Genomic DNA, 18,690 nt, shown 5'->3' with positions numbered 1-18,690 from the left:
ATTTCAATGATATCTAGCTTAAATGCCTCCAAAGAACATCACTATCACAACCGATATTTATCAAGAGAAGCACTGACTCAATTTTTTTCTAGTCGTGAAAGTGTCACTATTAAAAGGGAAAAGACAAAGCGTTTAGTTTTGATTCTCCATCTCTAGCTGGCTACTACACTAGCTATTGGCTTAAAATAGAAGTTGAGGATGATTGTACAGTGGTATGAAAAAGTATCTGAACCTTTTGGTTGTTATCTAATCTTTGTCAAAATCACACAGATGAAAAAACAGTGTCTGCTTTAACTAAAACCACCCAAACATTTATAGGTTTTCATATTTTAATGAGGATAGTATGCAATAACAATGACAGAAGGGGGAAAATAAGTAAGTGAACCATCACATTTAATATTTTTTGCCCCCCCCCCTTCCCATTTGGCAGCAATAACTTCAACCAGACGCTTCCTGTAGCTGTAGATCAGTCTGGCAAATCGATCAGCACTTAACTTGGCCCATTCTTCTCAAAACTGCTGTAGTTCAGTCAGATTCCTGAAATGTCTGGCATGAATTGCTGTCTTTAAGTTATGCCACAGCATCTCAATGGGGTTCAAGTCTGGACTTTGACTTGGTCACTCCAGAACGTGTATTTTGTTCGTCAGAAACCATTCTGAAGTTGATTTACTTCTGTGTTTTGGATCATTGTCTTGTTGCAGCATCCATCCTCTTTTTAGCTTCAACTGTCTGACATACAGCATCAGATTTTCCTTCAAAACATCCTGATAAACTTTTGAATTCATTCTTCCATTAGTGTTTGCCAGTTGTCCAGGCCCTGAGGTAGCAAAACAGCCCCAAATCATGATGCTCCCTCCACCATGCTTCACGGTGGGGATGAGGTTTTGATGTTGGCGAGCTGCTCCATAATTCCTCTGCACATGACCTTGTGTGTTACTCCCAAACAATTAAACTTTGGTTTCATCAGTCCACAAAATATTTTGCCAAAACTTCTGTGGACTGTCCACGTGCCTTTTTGTGAACATTAAACGAGCAACAATGTTTTTTTTAGATAGCAGTGGCTTCCTCCGTTGAGTCCTCCCAGGAACACCATTTTTGGCCATAGTTGTACATATAGTTGATGTGTACACCGAGATACTGGACTGTGCCAGTGATTTCTGTAAGTCTTTAGCAGACACTCTAGGTTTTTTTTTTTTTACGTCTCTTAGTATTCTGGGCTGAACTCTTGGCGTCATCTTTGGTGGACGGCCACTCCTTTAGAGGGAAGTAACAATGCCAAAGTCTCTTCATTTGTAGACAACTTCTCTGACTGTCGATTGATGAACACCCAGACTTTTAGAGATGGTTTTAATTTGTATCCTTTCCCAGCTTCATACAAATCAACAATCCTTGATCGCTAGTCTTCAGACAGCTCTTTTGACCGAGCCATGATACACATCAGACAATGCTTCTCATCATGACAATTCTTACCAGGTGTGTGTTTTATAGTGGGCAGGGCAGCTTTAAATCACTCATCAGTGATTGGGCACACACCTGACTTAAATTGTTTGGTAAAAATTGGTTTTGAAGTCTCCTTAGGCAGAAGGTTCACTTCTTTATTTTATTTTGCCTTTCTGTCATTGTTTGCATGCTATCCTCGTTAAAATTTGACAACCTATAAATATTTGGGCGGTTTTAGTTAAAGCAGACACTGTTTTTACATCTTTGTGATTTTGACAAAGATCGGATCACATTTGATGGTGATTTTGTACAGAAATGTGAAATTCCAAAAGCTTCAGATACTTTTTCATACCACTGTATGCCATCAACAGTTCATCAGATTTCTATTGGGTCCGTACAGGGCACAGTCAATTTTTTTCCCCAGCAGTTTTCAGTTGTGGTGTAAATTAGGCCTGCAGCTATCGATCATTTTAGTAGTCAATTGATCAATAAACTAGTTCGTATAATCGAGTAATCGGATAAGGAACATAAGAACATGAAATACCTGAGCAGAGCCTCAAACAGTATAAAACATGAGGATCTAAGTACAACAAAAGAACAGTTGGCTAAATTACATCACAAAAATCTGCTAGCTTAAATGCTATAAAATGCTTTTTTTTTTTTTTTTTTTTTTTTTTACAATGCTTTTAACAAATGGTTCAAACACAAATTCCCACAAAAACGGCTAAATACACCTATATACTAAATTTTGAATGCATTAAAAAAGCATTAGCTCAAACAAAAGCTTATGTTTGACTTAACATGGAGCAGCTGGATTCAGCCATGCGAAATGAGTAATGTTATATTCACTAACACCACTAGAGGGCAGTGTTTACACCCAAATCAATAAAACTAAATGCAAACACTTTCAAAACAAACCATTAAACAACGCCACTTTCATTAATTACCCGAGTTAATCGATTAATCGTTGAAGTACTAGTGTAAATTCAATTTGAAAAAAAAAAAAAAAAAAATTAAAGTAATAATTTATCCCTTCGACTATAAGACACTTGGAAATAGTTCAGTATCTCCAAGCTGAATATTTTCCCAAAATTTAAAAACAAAAATAAGATTTTATTTTAAATGGAGGTGATAATCCATTCACGTTGCACAAATACAATTTTTTGGCAACCGATACAGATTGCGATAGCTGATTGTGTAGTATCGGCTGATGCAGATTCTACACCGATACGTTTTTTGAAAGAAATAAACAAAATGTTTTTTTAATCTCTCAATACTAAATTACTGCAGACTCACTGGTATTTAAAGTCATTGCCACTGACGACACTAGGTGCCCAATCCAGTTAAAGTAGGAGGGCTGGCAGGAAATGAATGAACATTCATTCACTGCCAAAACTTCAAATGGACTGGATGTCTATGGCCGTCAATGGCAGCCAATGAGTTAAACTTTAAAAATGTGATTCATTGTATTGAATTTATGTTTGAATCACATTTTTAATCTAAGAAACTTTCACTGTAAATTTCAGTGACTCTATCGCTATGAATTTCAATGAGTTTATTACTAGTGGGCGTCCAATCCATTTGAAGTGTTCTGAACTGAAATGTTCATTCGCTGGTGGCCTCCCAGTTCAAATGGATTGGACGTCTAAGGTCGTCAATAAAGACTGAAAGCAGTTTTGTGTCATAGATTCATGATGATAATACTACATGTCCTGCAGTTTAACTTCAATGACAACATAAGCGTTGAAGGTCTATCTAGTTCAAACAAACACCACACAAACACATTTGTTCTACAACATTGCTTCCCATGGATCTGACAGTCTGCCAACGGTCAACACAGCTCATTAATTCAGTGAAACAACTCATGAATCATACGTACAGTGTAGTATTTCGTCAACCACTAATTGTGCAAGTTCTCCCACTTGAAAATATTAGAGAGGCCTGTAATTGTCAACATGGGTAAACCTCAACCATGAGAGACAGAATGTTGAAAAAAACCCAGAAAATCACATTGTTCGGTTTTTAAAGAATTTATTTGCAAATCATGGTGGAAAATAAGTATTTGGTCAATACAAAAAGTTCATCTCAATACTTTGTTATGTACCCTTTGTTGGCAATAACGGAGGCCAAACGTTTTCTGTAACTTTTCACAAGCTTTTCACACACTGTTGCTGGTATTTTGGCCCATTCCTCCATGCAGATCTCCTCTAGAGCAGTGATGTTTTGGGGCTGTCGTTGGGCAACACGGACCTTCAACTCCCTCCTCACCCCGTGGCGTCAAAATGATAACAAGAACGGGGAGCAAAAATCCCAGAACCACACGGGGGGACCTAGTGAATGACCTACAGAGAGCTGGGACCACAGTAACAAAGGCTACTATCAGTAACACAATGCGCCGCCAGGGACTCAAATCCTGCACTGCCAGACGTGTCCTCCTGCTGAAGAAAGTACACGTCCAGGCCCGTCTGTGGTTCGCTAGACAGCATTTGGATGATCCAGAAGAGGACTGGGAGAATGTGTTATGGTCAGATGAAACCAAAATAGAACTTTTTGCTAGAAACACAAGTTCTCTTGTTTGGAGGAAGAAGAATAGTGAATTGCACCATACCCACTGTGAAGCATGGGGGTGGAAACATCATGCTGTGGGGCTGTTTTTCTACAAAGGGACCAGGACGACTGATCTGTGTCAAGGAAAGAATGAATGGGGCCATGTATCGAGAGATTTTGAGTGAAAATCTCCTTCCATCAGCAAGGGCATTGAAGATGAGACGTGGCTGGGTCTTTCAGCATGACAATGATCCCAAACACACAGTCAGGGCAACAAAGGAGTGGCTTCGTAAGAAGCATTTCAAGGTCCTGGAGTGGCCTAACCAGTCTCCAGGTCTCAACCCCATAGAAAATCTGCGGAGGGAGTTAAAAGTCCGTGTTGCCCAACGACAGCCCCAAAACATCACTGCTCTAGAGGAGATCTGCGTGGAGGAATGGGCCAAAATACCAGCAACAGTGTTTGAAAAGCTTGTGAAGAGTTACAGAAAACGTTTGGCCTCCGTTATTGCCAACAAAGGGTACATAACAAAGTATTGAGATGAACTTTTGGTATTGACCAAATACTTATTTTCCACCATGATTTGCAATTAAATTCTTTAAAAATCAAACAATGTGATTTTCTTTTTTTTTTTCTTCCACATTCGGTCTCTCATGGGTGAGGTTAAACCATGTTGACAATTACAGGCCTCTCCAATATTTTCAAGTGGGAGAACTTGCACAATTAGTGGTTGACTAAATACTTATTTGCCCCACTGTATGTAAGTGACAGTAATATTTATGAATACTCACTCAGCCTGTCTATTAGCGGGCACAGAGAATGGGAAGCGGAGTTGTAGAAACGACATCTTTGCGTACATATTTGTCTACGAGAGCTTGACAAACATGTTGTTAATGTCGCTACATTACGATACATAGTGCTGTGTGATATGAGGATAAATATCGCCAATCTGATATAAAACTTTCGATTGACATTTACGTATCTTTTATCGTTATCGAATTAATAGACCGGTTCCTGCAATCCACATTTTGGCCAGCAGAAATTTTGCCAAATTTGCGCCGACTTGCTACATTAATGGATTCTGTATGCCATAGTAGTACCACCATCGGCCTCAAGATGTCCTCATTTCCACGCTAACTGTACATGAGTAATGCAACTGAAAATAGCAACATGTAATCCACACAGAGCACACACAACACAATTTGTTCCAATATCAATTAAATACAGGTAGTCCCCGGGTTACGATGGACCCGCCTTACGTGATTTCGACTTTACGACACATGCATCTGCGTTTTTTTTGTGTGTTTTTTTTTTAAATGTTGAGTTTTGTTTTGTGATGCATGCTTTTATTTTTGGCGCAGCAAGCGTAGAAAACAAGAACACGTCCCCTCAGGATTGATGAATCTAAATTTAAGACTTTTAAGACCTTTTTTAATGCCATTTCAACTGAAAATTAATACTTTTCTCGCACCCATTACTTAGATAATATTGAATCATATTAAACAAATAAAGCACTGAACATCAAATTTAACCCTAGTATCATGTCTGAGACTTTCCCGGAAAGCAGTGTGCATGAAAGTAGCCGTTAAATTCCCGGTTACAGCAGACGGCTGATGACTTAAATATCATGGCGGCGGCCGATGTAACTTCCTCCTTCTTCTTAGTAAGACGAAAAGCGGTAAACATCGTAATTATAAACAAAGCAAGCTGAAAACCGCTAAATTAAACTGAAAACATGACGAAATTAAAATGTCAATGATTACGTCCGGGTCGGGCCGGGCCAGGGTTCTCCCTCGCTAACTTTATAAAATAAATATGTATTAACGATGTATGGATGTTAAACTAAGGAATACTTGTTATAAAATAAATAATATGGATTTAAAAAATGAAGGCGCTGTATGGTCATTGCAGAGCCAGATCATACGGCCTTTTTAATCTTCCCCCTCTGCGAGACCGCAAAACCGCATCTGTTTATTTATATTTAACAAACTTTTCCAGCGTTATTTCGTTATGTAAATACATTTATAATGATCATACAAATATGTAGACTATTTAAACATTCAGAAAACTTGCGTTTTTTTCTGCCAACTGAGAATTCGTTACAAAAGACAGGCTTTTATGCAGACATTGTTACAAATGTGATCACACATAATGCAACCAGTCCGTTTTCCCAAGCAGCAAGCAGTGTCCAGGTCTGACTGGCGCATCCCTTCCCTTTTCTCCTTCTCCTGACTCCTCAAAAAAGAAAACAGAATTTCGGGTTTTTTTCCGGGCTCGGGCCTACAAATAAAACATAAAATTTCGGGGTTCTTTTCAGGCACGGGCTTGCAAATCAAGTTAATTGATCGGGCTCGGGCCGGGTCAGGCTGAATTTTTTAGGCCCGATTTTACATCTATCTTAAAGTCTTAATGAGCTTAAATTGGCTGCAGTTACGACGTTGGGAATGCTCCCTCCGAAAAAAAACAAAACACGATTTGACCAACATTATGCTTAAACGTTTCCAGCGTTATTTCATTGTGTAAATGCATTTATAATTATCATAAAAATATGTAGACTATTTACACATTAAGAAAATTTCCGTTTTATTCTGCCAACTGGGAATTCGTTACAAAAGACAGTTACAACATCGGGAACGGTCCCTCTGGAACGAAACGTAATTTGACCAACATTGTGACAGCTGATGCCGTCCAAAAATGACGTAATATCCCAAACGGATCACCGATAGACTCATTTGAAGTATATGAATGGTGTCTGTTATGGTCTTCAGAATCCACAATACTTCTGCCTGCAGGGTTTTTGGATGTGAAACATCCACAGGAGACGGCTGTATATAACCCCTTTTTGTGCTGTTTATTGCGCGTTTTCAATTGTGGTCGAATACTTGAGGCAAGTATACAGGATTGTTTTTGATGATGTGCTGACGTTAACTGATACATGCTAATCGTTTATTATTGCTGTATCAGCAGCTACTTGTAAACGCAAATTTGAATTGCTGTTATTGAAGATGAGACTGATTTAATTTTATTTCATTTCAGTTTCATTCTGCAAGTGTTGATGTTATGAGCAGCTGATTAAAGTCAGCAAACCACACGGACGTCTGACATCGTCATTTTGGAGCTTAGCTTATTGCCTGGCTGGGACTTAGCTCCAAAGTCTTGGCGAATACAGTACAATGATGTATACTGTAATTTTTGGACTATAAGCCACACCTGACTATAAGACGCCACCCGCCAAATTTGACACGAAAACGGCACATGTTCATAGATAAGCCGTACTGGACTATAAGCCGCACCTGTCCTCATTGTATTATGGGATATTTACACCAAAAGATATTAACAGGTAACACTTTATTTGACAGCAGCATCATAAGATGTCATAAGACCAAATGAACGACCATGAAGCTTTGAACCAATTAACTGAAAAGCTTCATTGCTTCAAGAAGCTTCATTTGGCCAGCACTGCTCCCTTGGAGGAGACAGTCAACCTCTGCTGCCACCTACTGTCGTCCAACATGCCTCCTAGCATGCACTGCAGCGCTACAGATGGAAATAACAATCAAAATACATGTTCTAATCTAATTATTTCTTCAGTCACGGTTTCAATTGCTTCATTAATTGCATGTTTTGTTTTTGGTAACACTTTGACAGTGGCGCCATAAGACTGTCATAAGACCATCTTAATTATGACATGACACTAGGGCTGCTGCTATCGAATATTTTAATAATCGAGTAATCGACTGAAAATTCTATCGATTAATCGAGTAATCGGATAAAACATTTTTTTAGGTAAAGAGCAATTATAAATATACATGAGAAAAAAAGACATTTAATCCAATATTAAACCATTTTCAGTCAATCAATGTCTTTATTTTCGATGTACATTGTTGAAAACAGCCAACAATTGCATCTAAGATGTGACTACAAAAAAAAATCATTGCTTTCACTCAAAAAACTTCTAGATCTTATTAAAAAAAAACATATTTCTTACCTAAAAATGTCATTACGCTTGATAACACACATCACTTGAAAGCTACGTGTTTTCCCCATGTATTTCAATTTAATTTCCATTTGTGTCAAGTTTTTTTTTAAATTTTAGTTAAGTTTTAAGTTATTCTAAACTGTAAGTACTGGTAGGATTTTGAGTTTTTGCAGTGTTGAAAATAAATGTATGATACCTGCTGTATTGGAGCACATTTACTCAGTAATGACTACTGAGCTAAAACTGACAGCTTTATTATGTTTTAATTTTACACCCTCATCACTCTACAGCGCTGTGTTTTTACAGATTAAATAAAGCCTGTATGTAAGACACATTAGCCACGCATCGACAGTGGTCATAATCAATAGAAACCTAGCCCTCCGAAGGTCTAACGTTACGTGAGCGAGTGAAAGTAACGTTATATTTATTAGCGATGAGAAGTCTACTGCTTAAAGATGGCGGCTGTTTACTAACGCTGCCCAGACGCGGCTGAGTCTGTCATTTCGCATCTAGTCTTAAATGCATGCGATATCTATGAGACGCATCGCACACTGCCTGCTACCAAACTAGCATCATGCGGGCGTAGTTTTTAGCAACGTCGGCATAGTTTGTAGCGGCTGTCGGCTAAGGTACGTTTTTTAAAAAATTATTATTATTATTGCTTCTTCCTCTACGCACGTGACGTCAGCGCGTTGTCCCGTATTAAAAGTAGTCCGGGCAAAACGTGATGCTTAGAGCTGGCAAAATGAAACGATTCCTTGAGATGAATAAAATTACTCGGATCAGTTTTTAAACTCGAGTTGCTCGATTATTCGTTTCAGCTCTACATGACACTGCCATGAGCGATAACGAATGCTTATGACAGATGTCATATTGTGTCATCCGCAAAATTATCTCACCTTTGAATGGATGTAAAAGTTCCGAGCTGGACATAAATGGAGTTAGTGACATAATTTGCCGGGTGACACTTAATGACATCTGTCATAATAAGCATTCATTAATGCCCATGACAGTGTCATGTCATAATTATGATGGTTTTATGGCAGTCTTCTGATGCCACTGTCAAATAAAGTGTTACCTATTAACCCAAATAAATCAACAAATAAACCACACTGGACTATAAGACGCAGAATTCAAAATGAGGGGGAAAAAAGTAGCGGCTTATTGTCCGAAAAGTACGGTAATACATGTTTTTGGATTTTTTTTTTTTTTATTTTGAGCAGTATTTCTCAAATAGTGGGGCGGGCCCCCCCAGGGGGGCGCAGAGCGATGCCCGGGGTGGGGCACGTGACCTCGGGGAACATACACTTTATTCTAGTACGGCAAAAAAGTAATTGCACATCCACTCAGTGGGTGGCAGCGGCGCTGTCATTTTCAAAGTGTGCACAGTATTTTTGAACCAAACAAGAGCACACAGCAAAGAGCGCTGGAGATATGAAGAGCTAAGACGAGGAAATATGACGAAGCGTATGTCGTGTTTGGCTTTGACTTTTGATACAGTTGGAGACGAGGAAAGACCAGTCTGTATGTAAAAATGTTTGCAACGGACAGCAGGAAGCCAAATCAATTAAGACGTCACGTAAAAAGATTAGAACCCAATCACATTGATAAGCCGCTTGATTTTTTTTTTCAGCGAAGACGTGCCGAATATTGCCAACAATCGTCCTGCTTGGTCAGTGTTACATCAGTAAACCAGCGAGCACTGTTACCATCATATAAGGTGACATAACAAGTTGCTCAATGCAAAATAGCAAAAATAAAAACTGTCCCTCTGTCCAATGACACTGTTGTTTTTGTTCTATTTTTGTTTTTTTGGTCAAATGGTTTGGCATATTGTTGTCATGAGTTAATATTGCTACTCAATTTGAATTTATTATTTATTGATTTTATTAAATTTCATTTTTCAATATTAAATGATCAAAAAATGTACCTTGAGTGTATTTTTACATTTTTTTCTATAATATTAAAAACTACACAATGTTATACTGAGGTGTAATTATAATAATAACAATTTTATAGAAAAATTATACTATTCACAGTGGTGGCAGAGAGTTGGGGGGGCGCGAAACGATTACGCCTTCCTGGGGGGGGGGGGGGGGGGGGGACAGAAAATAATTGAGAAGCACTGATTTAGAGGGTGTTTTGGGATATTTAAAGGGTTAATCCCGATTTACGTGGAAATCTGGGTAATATCGCCAGCACGGGAATGGAACTCGTTTGTAAACCGTGGACTACCTGTAATGTAAATTGGGAGGACTTGCTTTGAATGCACTTTTTTAGCTATGCAAAAGTCTAAAAAGTAAAAACTCCTAGTGGATAGATATCTTTACATTAAAGCAAAACTGTTTATGCGACTGTGCTGCTTTTGTTTACACTGGATAGTTTTAGGTTGCACCAGTACTTGATCAGTTTAATGTCAATCCAGAAGTAAAGTGAGTTCTTCAACAAACAAGGAAAAATATCTTATATTGTGGCATATTGATATTACGAAAAGACATTTTTTCCCCCATATCACACAGCACTAAATTCTACTAATCCACAAGCACGAACACACGCGGCTATATCACAAGTTCACTCACCATCCCAGAGATGAGTGTGCAGCAAAGAAGAACAGCCACAGAACATTAAAGGACACATAGATAATGTGCAGCCTGCTGCAAGGATGTTAAAAATCTGGCTGTTCATCAAGTGTGTTCTGATAATCTGCCTTTCAACTGCTGAAAGACCTGTTGTCCACATACATGGACATTATATTTTGGGTCATGCAGGCCAAAAAATGTAATGTCCACAGATGAGGATGCCAGGTCTAAAGAGACTAATGCGACAGCCTTAGACATATGAAAAACTACTGTGGAGGGGAGAACGGGGTTGTTGTCACATGTGATATGTGCAATAACTCCACCAGCAGAGGGCGGTGTTGCGTAATATCAGCATTGAAATCGTCAGAATTGCGCCAAAAAGACAGTAGGGGCAAGAACGAAAAGTGGTATTTGGTATGTGGCAAAATGGATTTTGCCATGTGGCATCTGTTTTTGCCGTGTGGCTTTTTTTTTGCCATGTGGCATTTTTTTGGTATGTGGCAAAATTTATTTTGCCATGTGGCATTTTTTTGGTATGTGGCAAAATGGATTTTGGCATGTGGTATTTTTTTGCCATGTGGCAAAATTGGTTTTGCCATCTAGCAAAATGGATTTTGGCATGTGGAATTTTTTCTGGTATGTGGGGAAATGGATTTTAGTATGTGGCTTTTTTTTTTTTTTTTTTTTTTTTGATATGTGGCAAAATGGATTTTGCCATGTGGCTTTTTTTTTTTTTTTTGCCATGTGGCAAAATTGATTTTGCCCTATGGCAAAATGAATTTTGGCATGTGGTATTTTTTTGGTATATGGCAAAATGGATTTTACTATGTGGCTTTTTTTTTTTTTTTTTTTTTTTTGCACTATGTGGCATTTTTTGGGGTATACGGCATTGTTGCAGGCCATGCACGTCCATGCCATTGATGGCTATGCACATCCAAATTTTCCGTTCATTTTAAATGGTAGAAAAACATGTGGCTGTGATTTTTGACCATACACTTACCATTACAGCGCATTGACATTCAAATGGCACCCAAGTAAGGCTATGCCATTGACGGCTATGAACGTCCAAATTTTCCATTCATTTTGAATGGCAGAAAAACATGTGTGGTTGGGATTTTTGACCATACAGATTACATTACAGCGCATTGACATTCAACTGGCCACCAAATCAGGCTATGCCATTGACGGCTATGAATGTCCAAATTTTCCATTCATTTTGAATGGCAGAAAAACGTGTGGTTGGGATTTTTGACCATACTCATTACATTAATTACAGCCCATTGACATTCAAGTGGCAACTAAGTAAATGGTTACTTGTCATTCCCAGGTCCTTTATTCTTAATTTTGTGGAAATTCGAAGTTTTTTAGGTCAAAAATAAGGACCACCAATGGAGATGTTTTGCTGGTCCCAGTTGAAAACCAATAGGAGTTTTTAGTTGAACAAACCATCGGAAATGCATGGGGGCATTAAAAACATATGGGAATGTTTTTGTCAGATTCTTGCCCAAAGCTGGCTGATAACTTTTGTAGCATTTAAAAAATCTTCATTAGAAATGTTTTTGCCAATGGAAATGCAAATTTAAACATTAGGAGGGGATACTATGTTGACGGGAAGATAGTCATGAAAGACCAAAAGTTGTGAGAACCCACCCCGTTCTCCCCCTATTTATTTGAAAATGGTTAGCTAGTTAAATGAGTCGTGATACATGAAAAAACTTCCCTCACGCTGTGGACGACTAGCTTACCTGCATGGGAGATTTGGGGCGTGGAGGTCCGGGAGAGACCGGGCGCAGCGTGTGATTGGAGGCTGTGGCTTCCGGACTCTCGGGCGGGCTTTCGTCTTCTGGTGGCGACGGCGTCCGAGCAAGACGCAGCGGTCCCGAATCGCTAGAACAGCCGAATGGAATCGCGTGACTTTCGACAATACGCTAACTTTTGCCTGCTCAGCTTGTATCAGGATTAGCTAACCCTTAAACTCATACCTCGGTGCTCCTTGGATGGTGAACATTTTGTCAGCGTGTTGTTCGCTAAGTTGCATCATCACTTCATATAGCTGCTTACACACCTATATGTGGAGAAAAGCAAATGTGAGCTGTGGTTTCACTTGAAAAAGTGGAATTTTTCATGCTGTGCCGCCTCACCAGCGAAATCTCCCGGTGAAATTTGGCTTCCAGACTGGTCACGCTCTTGAAGGTGCTGATGTAGAACCCAACTCGGCTAAAATGCAAAAAGTCCCAATGTGACTGAAATTGCTTCTGGAATTCTTGTTGTCGTTTAAAATCCTAACTAAAATGATTAGTTTAGTGGATATCATGTTCAACTGATTAGCTAGTGCTGTCAGGACTACCATTGAAAACTTGGTTATTCATTTTGTACACAAATGTGGCCTACCTGACCCAAAATATGATGTCAACATATGTGGACGCTAGGTGTCATTTATTTGTCTGTATTTCTATCCATTTGTCTGTATAATTTTGTGCATTTATTAATTTAGGGTAATGAGATCAAAGGTCACACAGCCAAACTGATTTTGTATGTTTGCATATTTGTATTCAAGATGACTGAAGAATGGACAAATATATTATTATAAAACTAGCAGGGTATGTTTCTAATATGAAAAGGAAGAGTCGATTAAATTTTGGGACGAGGTCAAAGATATTACATATATATATATATATATATATATATATATATACAGTGCCTTGCAAAAGTATTCGGCCCCCTTGAACCTTGCAACCTTTCGCCACATTTCAGGCTTCAAACATAAAGATATAAAATTTTAATTTTTTGTCAAGAATCAACAACAAGTGGGACACAATCGTGAAGTGGAACAAAATTTATTGGATAATTGAAACTTTTTTAACAAATAAAAAACTGAAAAGTGGGGCGTGCAATATTATTCGGCCCCCTTGCGTTAATACTTTGTAGCGCCACCTTTTGCTCCAATTACAGCTGCAAGTCGCTTGAGGTATGTTTCTATCAGTTTTGCACATAGAGAGACGACATTCTTGCCCATTCTTCCTTGCAAAACAGCTCGAGCTTAGTGAGGTTCGATGGAGAGTGTTTGTGAACAGCAGTCTTCAGCTCTTTCCACAGATTCTCGATTGGATTCAGGTCTGGACTTTGACTTGGCCATTCTAACACCTGGATACGTTTATTTTTTAACCATTCCATTGTAGATTTGGCTTTATGTTTTGGATCATTGTCCTGTTGGAAGATAAATCTCCGTCCCAGTCTCAGGTCTTGTGCAGATACCAACAGGTTTTCTTCCAGAATGTTCCTGTATTTGGCTGCATCCATCTTCCCGCCAATTTTAACCATCTTCCCTGTCCCTGCTGAAGAAAAGCAGGCCCAAACCATGATGCTGCCACCACCATGTTTGACAGTGGGGATGGTGTGTTCAGGGTGATGAGCTGTGTTGCTTTTACGCCAAACATATTGTTTTGCATTGTGGCCAAAAAGTTCAATTTTGGTTTCATCTGACCAGAGCACCTTCTTCCACATGTTTGGTGTGTCTCCCAGGTGGCTTGTGGCAAACTTTAAACGAGACTTTTTATGGATATCTTTGAGAAATGGCTTTTTTCTTGCCACTCTTCCATAAAGGCCAGATTTGTGCAGTGTACGACTGATTGTTGTCCTATGGACAGACTCTCCCACCTCAGCTGTAGATCTCTGCAGTTCATCCAGAGTGATCATGGGCCTCTTGGCTGCATCTCTGATCAGTTTTCTCCTTGTTTGAGAAGAAAGCTTGGAAGGACGGCCGGGTCTTGGTAGATTTGCAGTGGTCTGATGCTCCTTCCATTTCAATATGATGGCTTGCACAGTGCTCCTTGAGATGTTTAAAGCTTGGGAAATCTTTTTGTATCCAAATCCGGCTTTAAACTTCTCCACAACAGTATCTCGGACCTGCCTGGTGTGTTCCTTGGTTTTCATAATGCTCTCTGCACTTTAAACAGAACCCGGAGACTATCACAGAGCAGGTGCATTTATACGGAGACTTGATTACACACAGGTGGATTCTATTTATCATCTTCGGTCATTTAGGACAACATTGGATCATTCAGAGATCCTCGCTGAACTTCTGGAGTGAGTTTGCTGCACTGAAAGTAAAGGGGCCGAATAATATTGCACGCCCCACTTTTCAGTTTTTTATTTGTTAAAAAAGTTTAAATTATCCAATAAATGCTGTTCCACTTCACGATTGTGTCCCACTTGTTGTTGATTCTTGACAAAAAAAATTAAATTTCATATCTTTATGTTTGAAGCCTGAAATGTGGCGAAAGGTTGCAAGATTCATGGGGGCCGAATACTTTTGCAAGGTACTGTATATATATATATATGTATATATATATATATATATATATATTTATATATACACACATATACAGTGATCCCTTGCTACTTGACGCTTCAAACTTCGCGCACACAGTCCATCATGGATTTTTTTTGCAATTGAAAAATAAATAAATAAATGCAGTCTTTTATAGAGCTGTCCTGATCCGATCACGTAGTCTCTCACTCTTGGTCCTCCTGCTTTTCTTGGTCAGGCGGTGCACTGGAGTTGCTTATTAAAGTTAACAATGATTGACAGACAGTCAAGGTTTGCCGGAGATGCTTGTAAGCCGAAACTTCAAATTGCTGCATGCGTCTACATCGTTTAACTTTTTAAACAGTTGCTGTGGCAACTCATTGTGTTTTAGTGAGCAGCTTGAGCAGATTTGAGTGGACTCACTCAATAAAGCATTAAATAAAGACAGGCATTTTTCTATTTTTTTATTTTTATTTTTTTTATGAATTGGCTGTCTACTTTTTCTCTTGTTTAAAAATAATTTGATGGGACAGTAACATTGTTAAAACATAATTATTACATTTGAAGAGCATAAAAACCATTTGTTAAAATATATATATAGGTAAAAGTTTTTTTTTTATTATTATTATACTTTGGGGAAAAAAAGTGAAAAAAAAATTCTTATATGTATATCTTTCCAATTATAAACTTGAATAAATACATTGAACACACACACATTTTTTTTTTTTTTTTTTGGGAGGGGGAGGGTTTGGGGTGCTACTTCGCGTTTTTTCACTTATTGCGACGTGTTCTGGTCCCAATTAACCGCGAAAAACGAGGGATCACACTATCTACAAAGGTCACAGATGTCAGAAAAGGATTTTCGTGATGATGGGAAAACGGATTAGCCTATTTAACTCAAATTTTCATGGCATGTGATGTGATCAGAAGCGAAAGGTAATGACATTTTGGAGCATTAGTGCAACTGTAAAGCAATACAAAACGAAAAAGGTGATTAAATTTGTGGGTAAAACGGTCAAAGGTCATAGAAGGAATTTTGTGATAAATAGACTCATCTGTTATAAAGTTAAATTTGCGGGATAGGTAATATGATAAGAAAAGGTCAAAGAAGTCGGAAATATGTCAATGCATTGAATTTGGCTGCTCTTCTATTTTAAATTATTAATTATTATCATATATTTATTGATGTTCATATTGTTTTTATTAATAAATACAGTAAATAGAAATTTAAAAAGTTGTAGCAATGAAAATTAATACAATTAAAATGAATAAAACCGGAAATACACTCTGGTTATACCCCCAAATAAAACTCTAAAGTAGATTTTAAAAAAATATTTCATTGATACAGGGTTCGTTCCATGCACTTCTTGGTCTCATCTGACCATAGCACACGGTCCCAGTTGAAGCCTGGGACCGTGTGTATTTTTGTGTGAGACCAAGATTGAGCTTTTTGGCAACAAACACTCTAAGTGGGTCTGGCGTGCCACGAAAGATGTGCATGCTGAAAAGCACCTCATACCCACTGTGATGTATGGGGGTGGGTCAGTGATGCTGTGGCTGTTTCGCTTCCAAAGGCCCTGGGAACCTTGTTAGGGTGCATGGCATCATGAATGCTTTGAAATTCATCAAGGACATTTTAAATCAAAATCTGTTGTCCTCTGCCCGAAAGCTGAAGATGGGTCGTCACTGGGTCTTTCAGCAAGACAATGACCCTAAACATATGGCCAAATCTACACAGAAGTGGTTCACCAGACCCAAATTCAAGCTCCTTCCATGGCCATCTCAGTCCCCAGACCTTGTTTTGTTGGCAAAAGGGGATTGTACAAAGTATTAACACCACGGTGCTAATAATTGTGACACATTATTTGACGTCAAATAATTTTTTCTTTATGTGGGATTTTTTTCCCATTGAATGAATGCACTTGTAGTAAAGGTTGGATTTTTCTCTTTTTTTCATTTAAGGTCTCATATTATTTGAATTTTAAAAAATTATTAGAAGCTAAAAAACACATCTTTTTCAGGGGTGCCAATAATTATGGAGGACACTGTAGCTGTAAATGCTCATCTTTCAATGTCAATGCCAACAACAATGTTAAAATTTTTAAAAATAAATAAAAATAAGCACAAAAAATGTGACATAGGTATTAGATGAGAGGACACACACCTGTCCCAGAGAGTCGGAAGTTCATCTTGCAAACCAACGTTGAGCTCGTCGAACACTCTCTGGGCCTTTCTCAGCTCCTCGTCGGCCTGCGAACGGAGCACCGTTAGACGCTACTTTATCACCTACAACGGTCCAAGCACGGTTGGACGGATGACCTTCAGCATTTTGCGGTCATTTTTCATGCCGGACATCTGCAGCGTTTCTACATGATGACGTGCGCTGTCGTAGTCGATGAGTTTTCGGCTTCTTTTGGCCACACGAGTCTGAAAACGTGACAGCGTCAGTCGTTACGCGAACCGAAAACTGAAAGTCCATCACCTTCAGGTCAGGAAACTGGAGCAAGTATCCGTCCAGATTCAGCAGTGTCGAGTCCACCAGCTTGTTGTGGAAATTTTCCCACAGTGCATCACAGTCCTACGAGAAAAAAACACACTTATTCTATTAAGGAAGACATTTATTGGATCAATCGTGTTTTTACGTTAGTTTATATTATAATGTTACTATTAACTAGAGCTGTCAAAATTATCACGTTAATGGGCGGTAATAAATTTTTATAATTAATCACGTTAAAATATTTGACGCATTTAACGCACATGCCCCGCTCAAACAGATTAAAATGACAGCACAGTGTCATGTCCACTTGTTACTTGTGTTTTTCGGTGTTTTGTCGCCCTCTGCTGGCGCTTGGGTGCGACTGATTTTATGGGTTTCAGCACCATGAGCATTGTGTAATTATTGACATCAACAATGGCGAGCTACTAGTTTATTTTTTGATTGAACATTTTACAAATTTTATTTGAAACGAAAACATTAAGAGGGGTTTTAATATAAAATTTTCTATAACTTGTACTAAAATTTATCTTTGAAGAACTACAAGTCTTTCTATCCATGGATTGCTTTAACAGAATGTTAATAATGTTAATGCCATCTTGTTGATTTATTTTTATAATAAACAAATACAGTTCTTATTTACAGTATGTTGAATGTGTATATCCGTCTTGTGTCTTATCATTCCATTCCAACAATAATTTACAGAAAAATATGGCATATTTTATAGATGGTTTGAATTGCGATTAATTATGAATAATTAATTTTTAAGCTGTGATTAACTCGAATAAAAATTTTAATCGTTTGACAGCCCTCGTTAAAATATTTGGCACATTTACCGCACATGCCCCGCTCAAACAGATTAAAATGACAGCACAGGGTCATGTCCACTTGTTACTTGTGTTTTTTGGTGTTTTGTCGCCCTCTGCTGGCACTTGGGTGCAACTGATTTTATGGGTTTCAGCATCATGAGCATTGTGTAATTATTGACATCAACAATGGCGAGCTACTAGTTTATTTTTTGCTTGAAAATTTTCCAAATTTAATTAAAACAAAAACTTTAAGAGGGCTTTTAAGATAAAAGTTCTATAACTTGTACTAACATTTATCTTTCTATCCATGGATCGCTTTAACAGAATGTTAATGTTGATGCCATCTTGTTGATTTATTGTTATAATAAACAAATACAGTACTTATGTATGGTATGTTGAATGTATATATCCGTCTTATCTTTCCATTCCAAAAATAATTTACAAAAAAAAAAAGGCATATTTTATAGATAGTTTGAATTGCGATTAATTACGATTAATTAATTTTTAAGCTGTGATTAACTCGATTAAAAATCTT

At 38.2% G+C, this 18,690-nt stretch overlaps 1 protein-coding gene across 1 annotated transcript in view; it reads right to left on the bottom strand.

The window, feature by feature from the left end:
• Positions 1-18,690, bottom strand: part of amph (amphiphysin) — a 53,413-nt gene that overhangs the window by 20,889 nt on the left and 13,834 nt on the right. The window contains exons 5-10 of the mRNA XM_057857291.1: positions 17,335-17,430; positions 17,172-17,279; positions 17,017-17,102; positions 12,685-12,760; positions 12,526-12,608; positions 12,289-12,430 (exon numbers count right to left, since the gene is read on the bottom strand). Coding sequence (XP_057713274.1) covers positions 12,289-12,430; positions 12,526-12,608; positions 12,685-12,760; positions 17,017-17,102; positions 17,172-17,279; positions 17,335-17,430 — 591 coding nt within the window. The remainder of the gene's footprint in view (positions 1-12,288; positions 12,431-12,525; positions 12,609-12,684; positions 12,761-17,016; positions 17,103-17,171; positions 17,280-17,334; positions 17,431-18,690) is intronic.

This window comes from Corythoichthys intestinalis, chromosome 14, assembly GCF_030265065.1.
Source record: "Corythoichthys intestinalis isolate RoL2023-P3 chromosome 14, ASM3026506v1, whole genome shotgun sequence".
NCBI lineage: Eukaryota > Metazoa > Chordata > Actinopteri > Syngnathiformes > Syngnathidae > Corythoichthys > Corythoichthys intestinalis.
The sequence above is the reverse complement of the archived record's forward strand: the minus strand, read 5'-3'. Positions and strand labels throughout refer to the sequence as shown.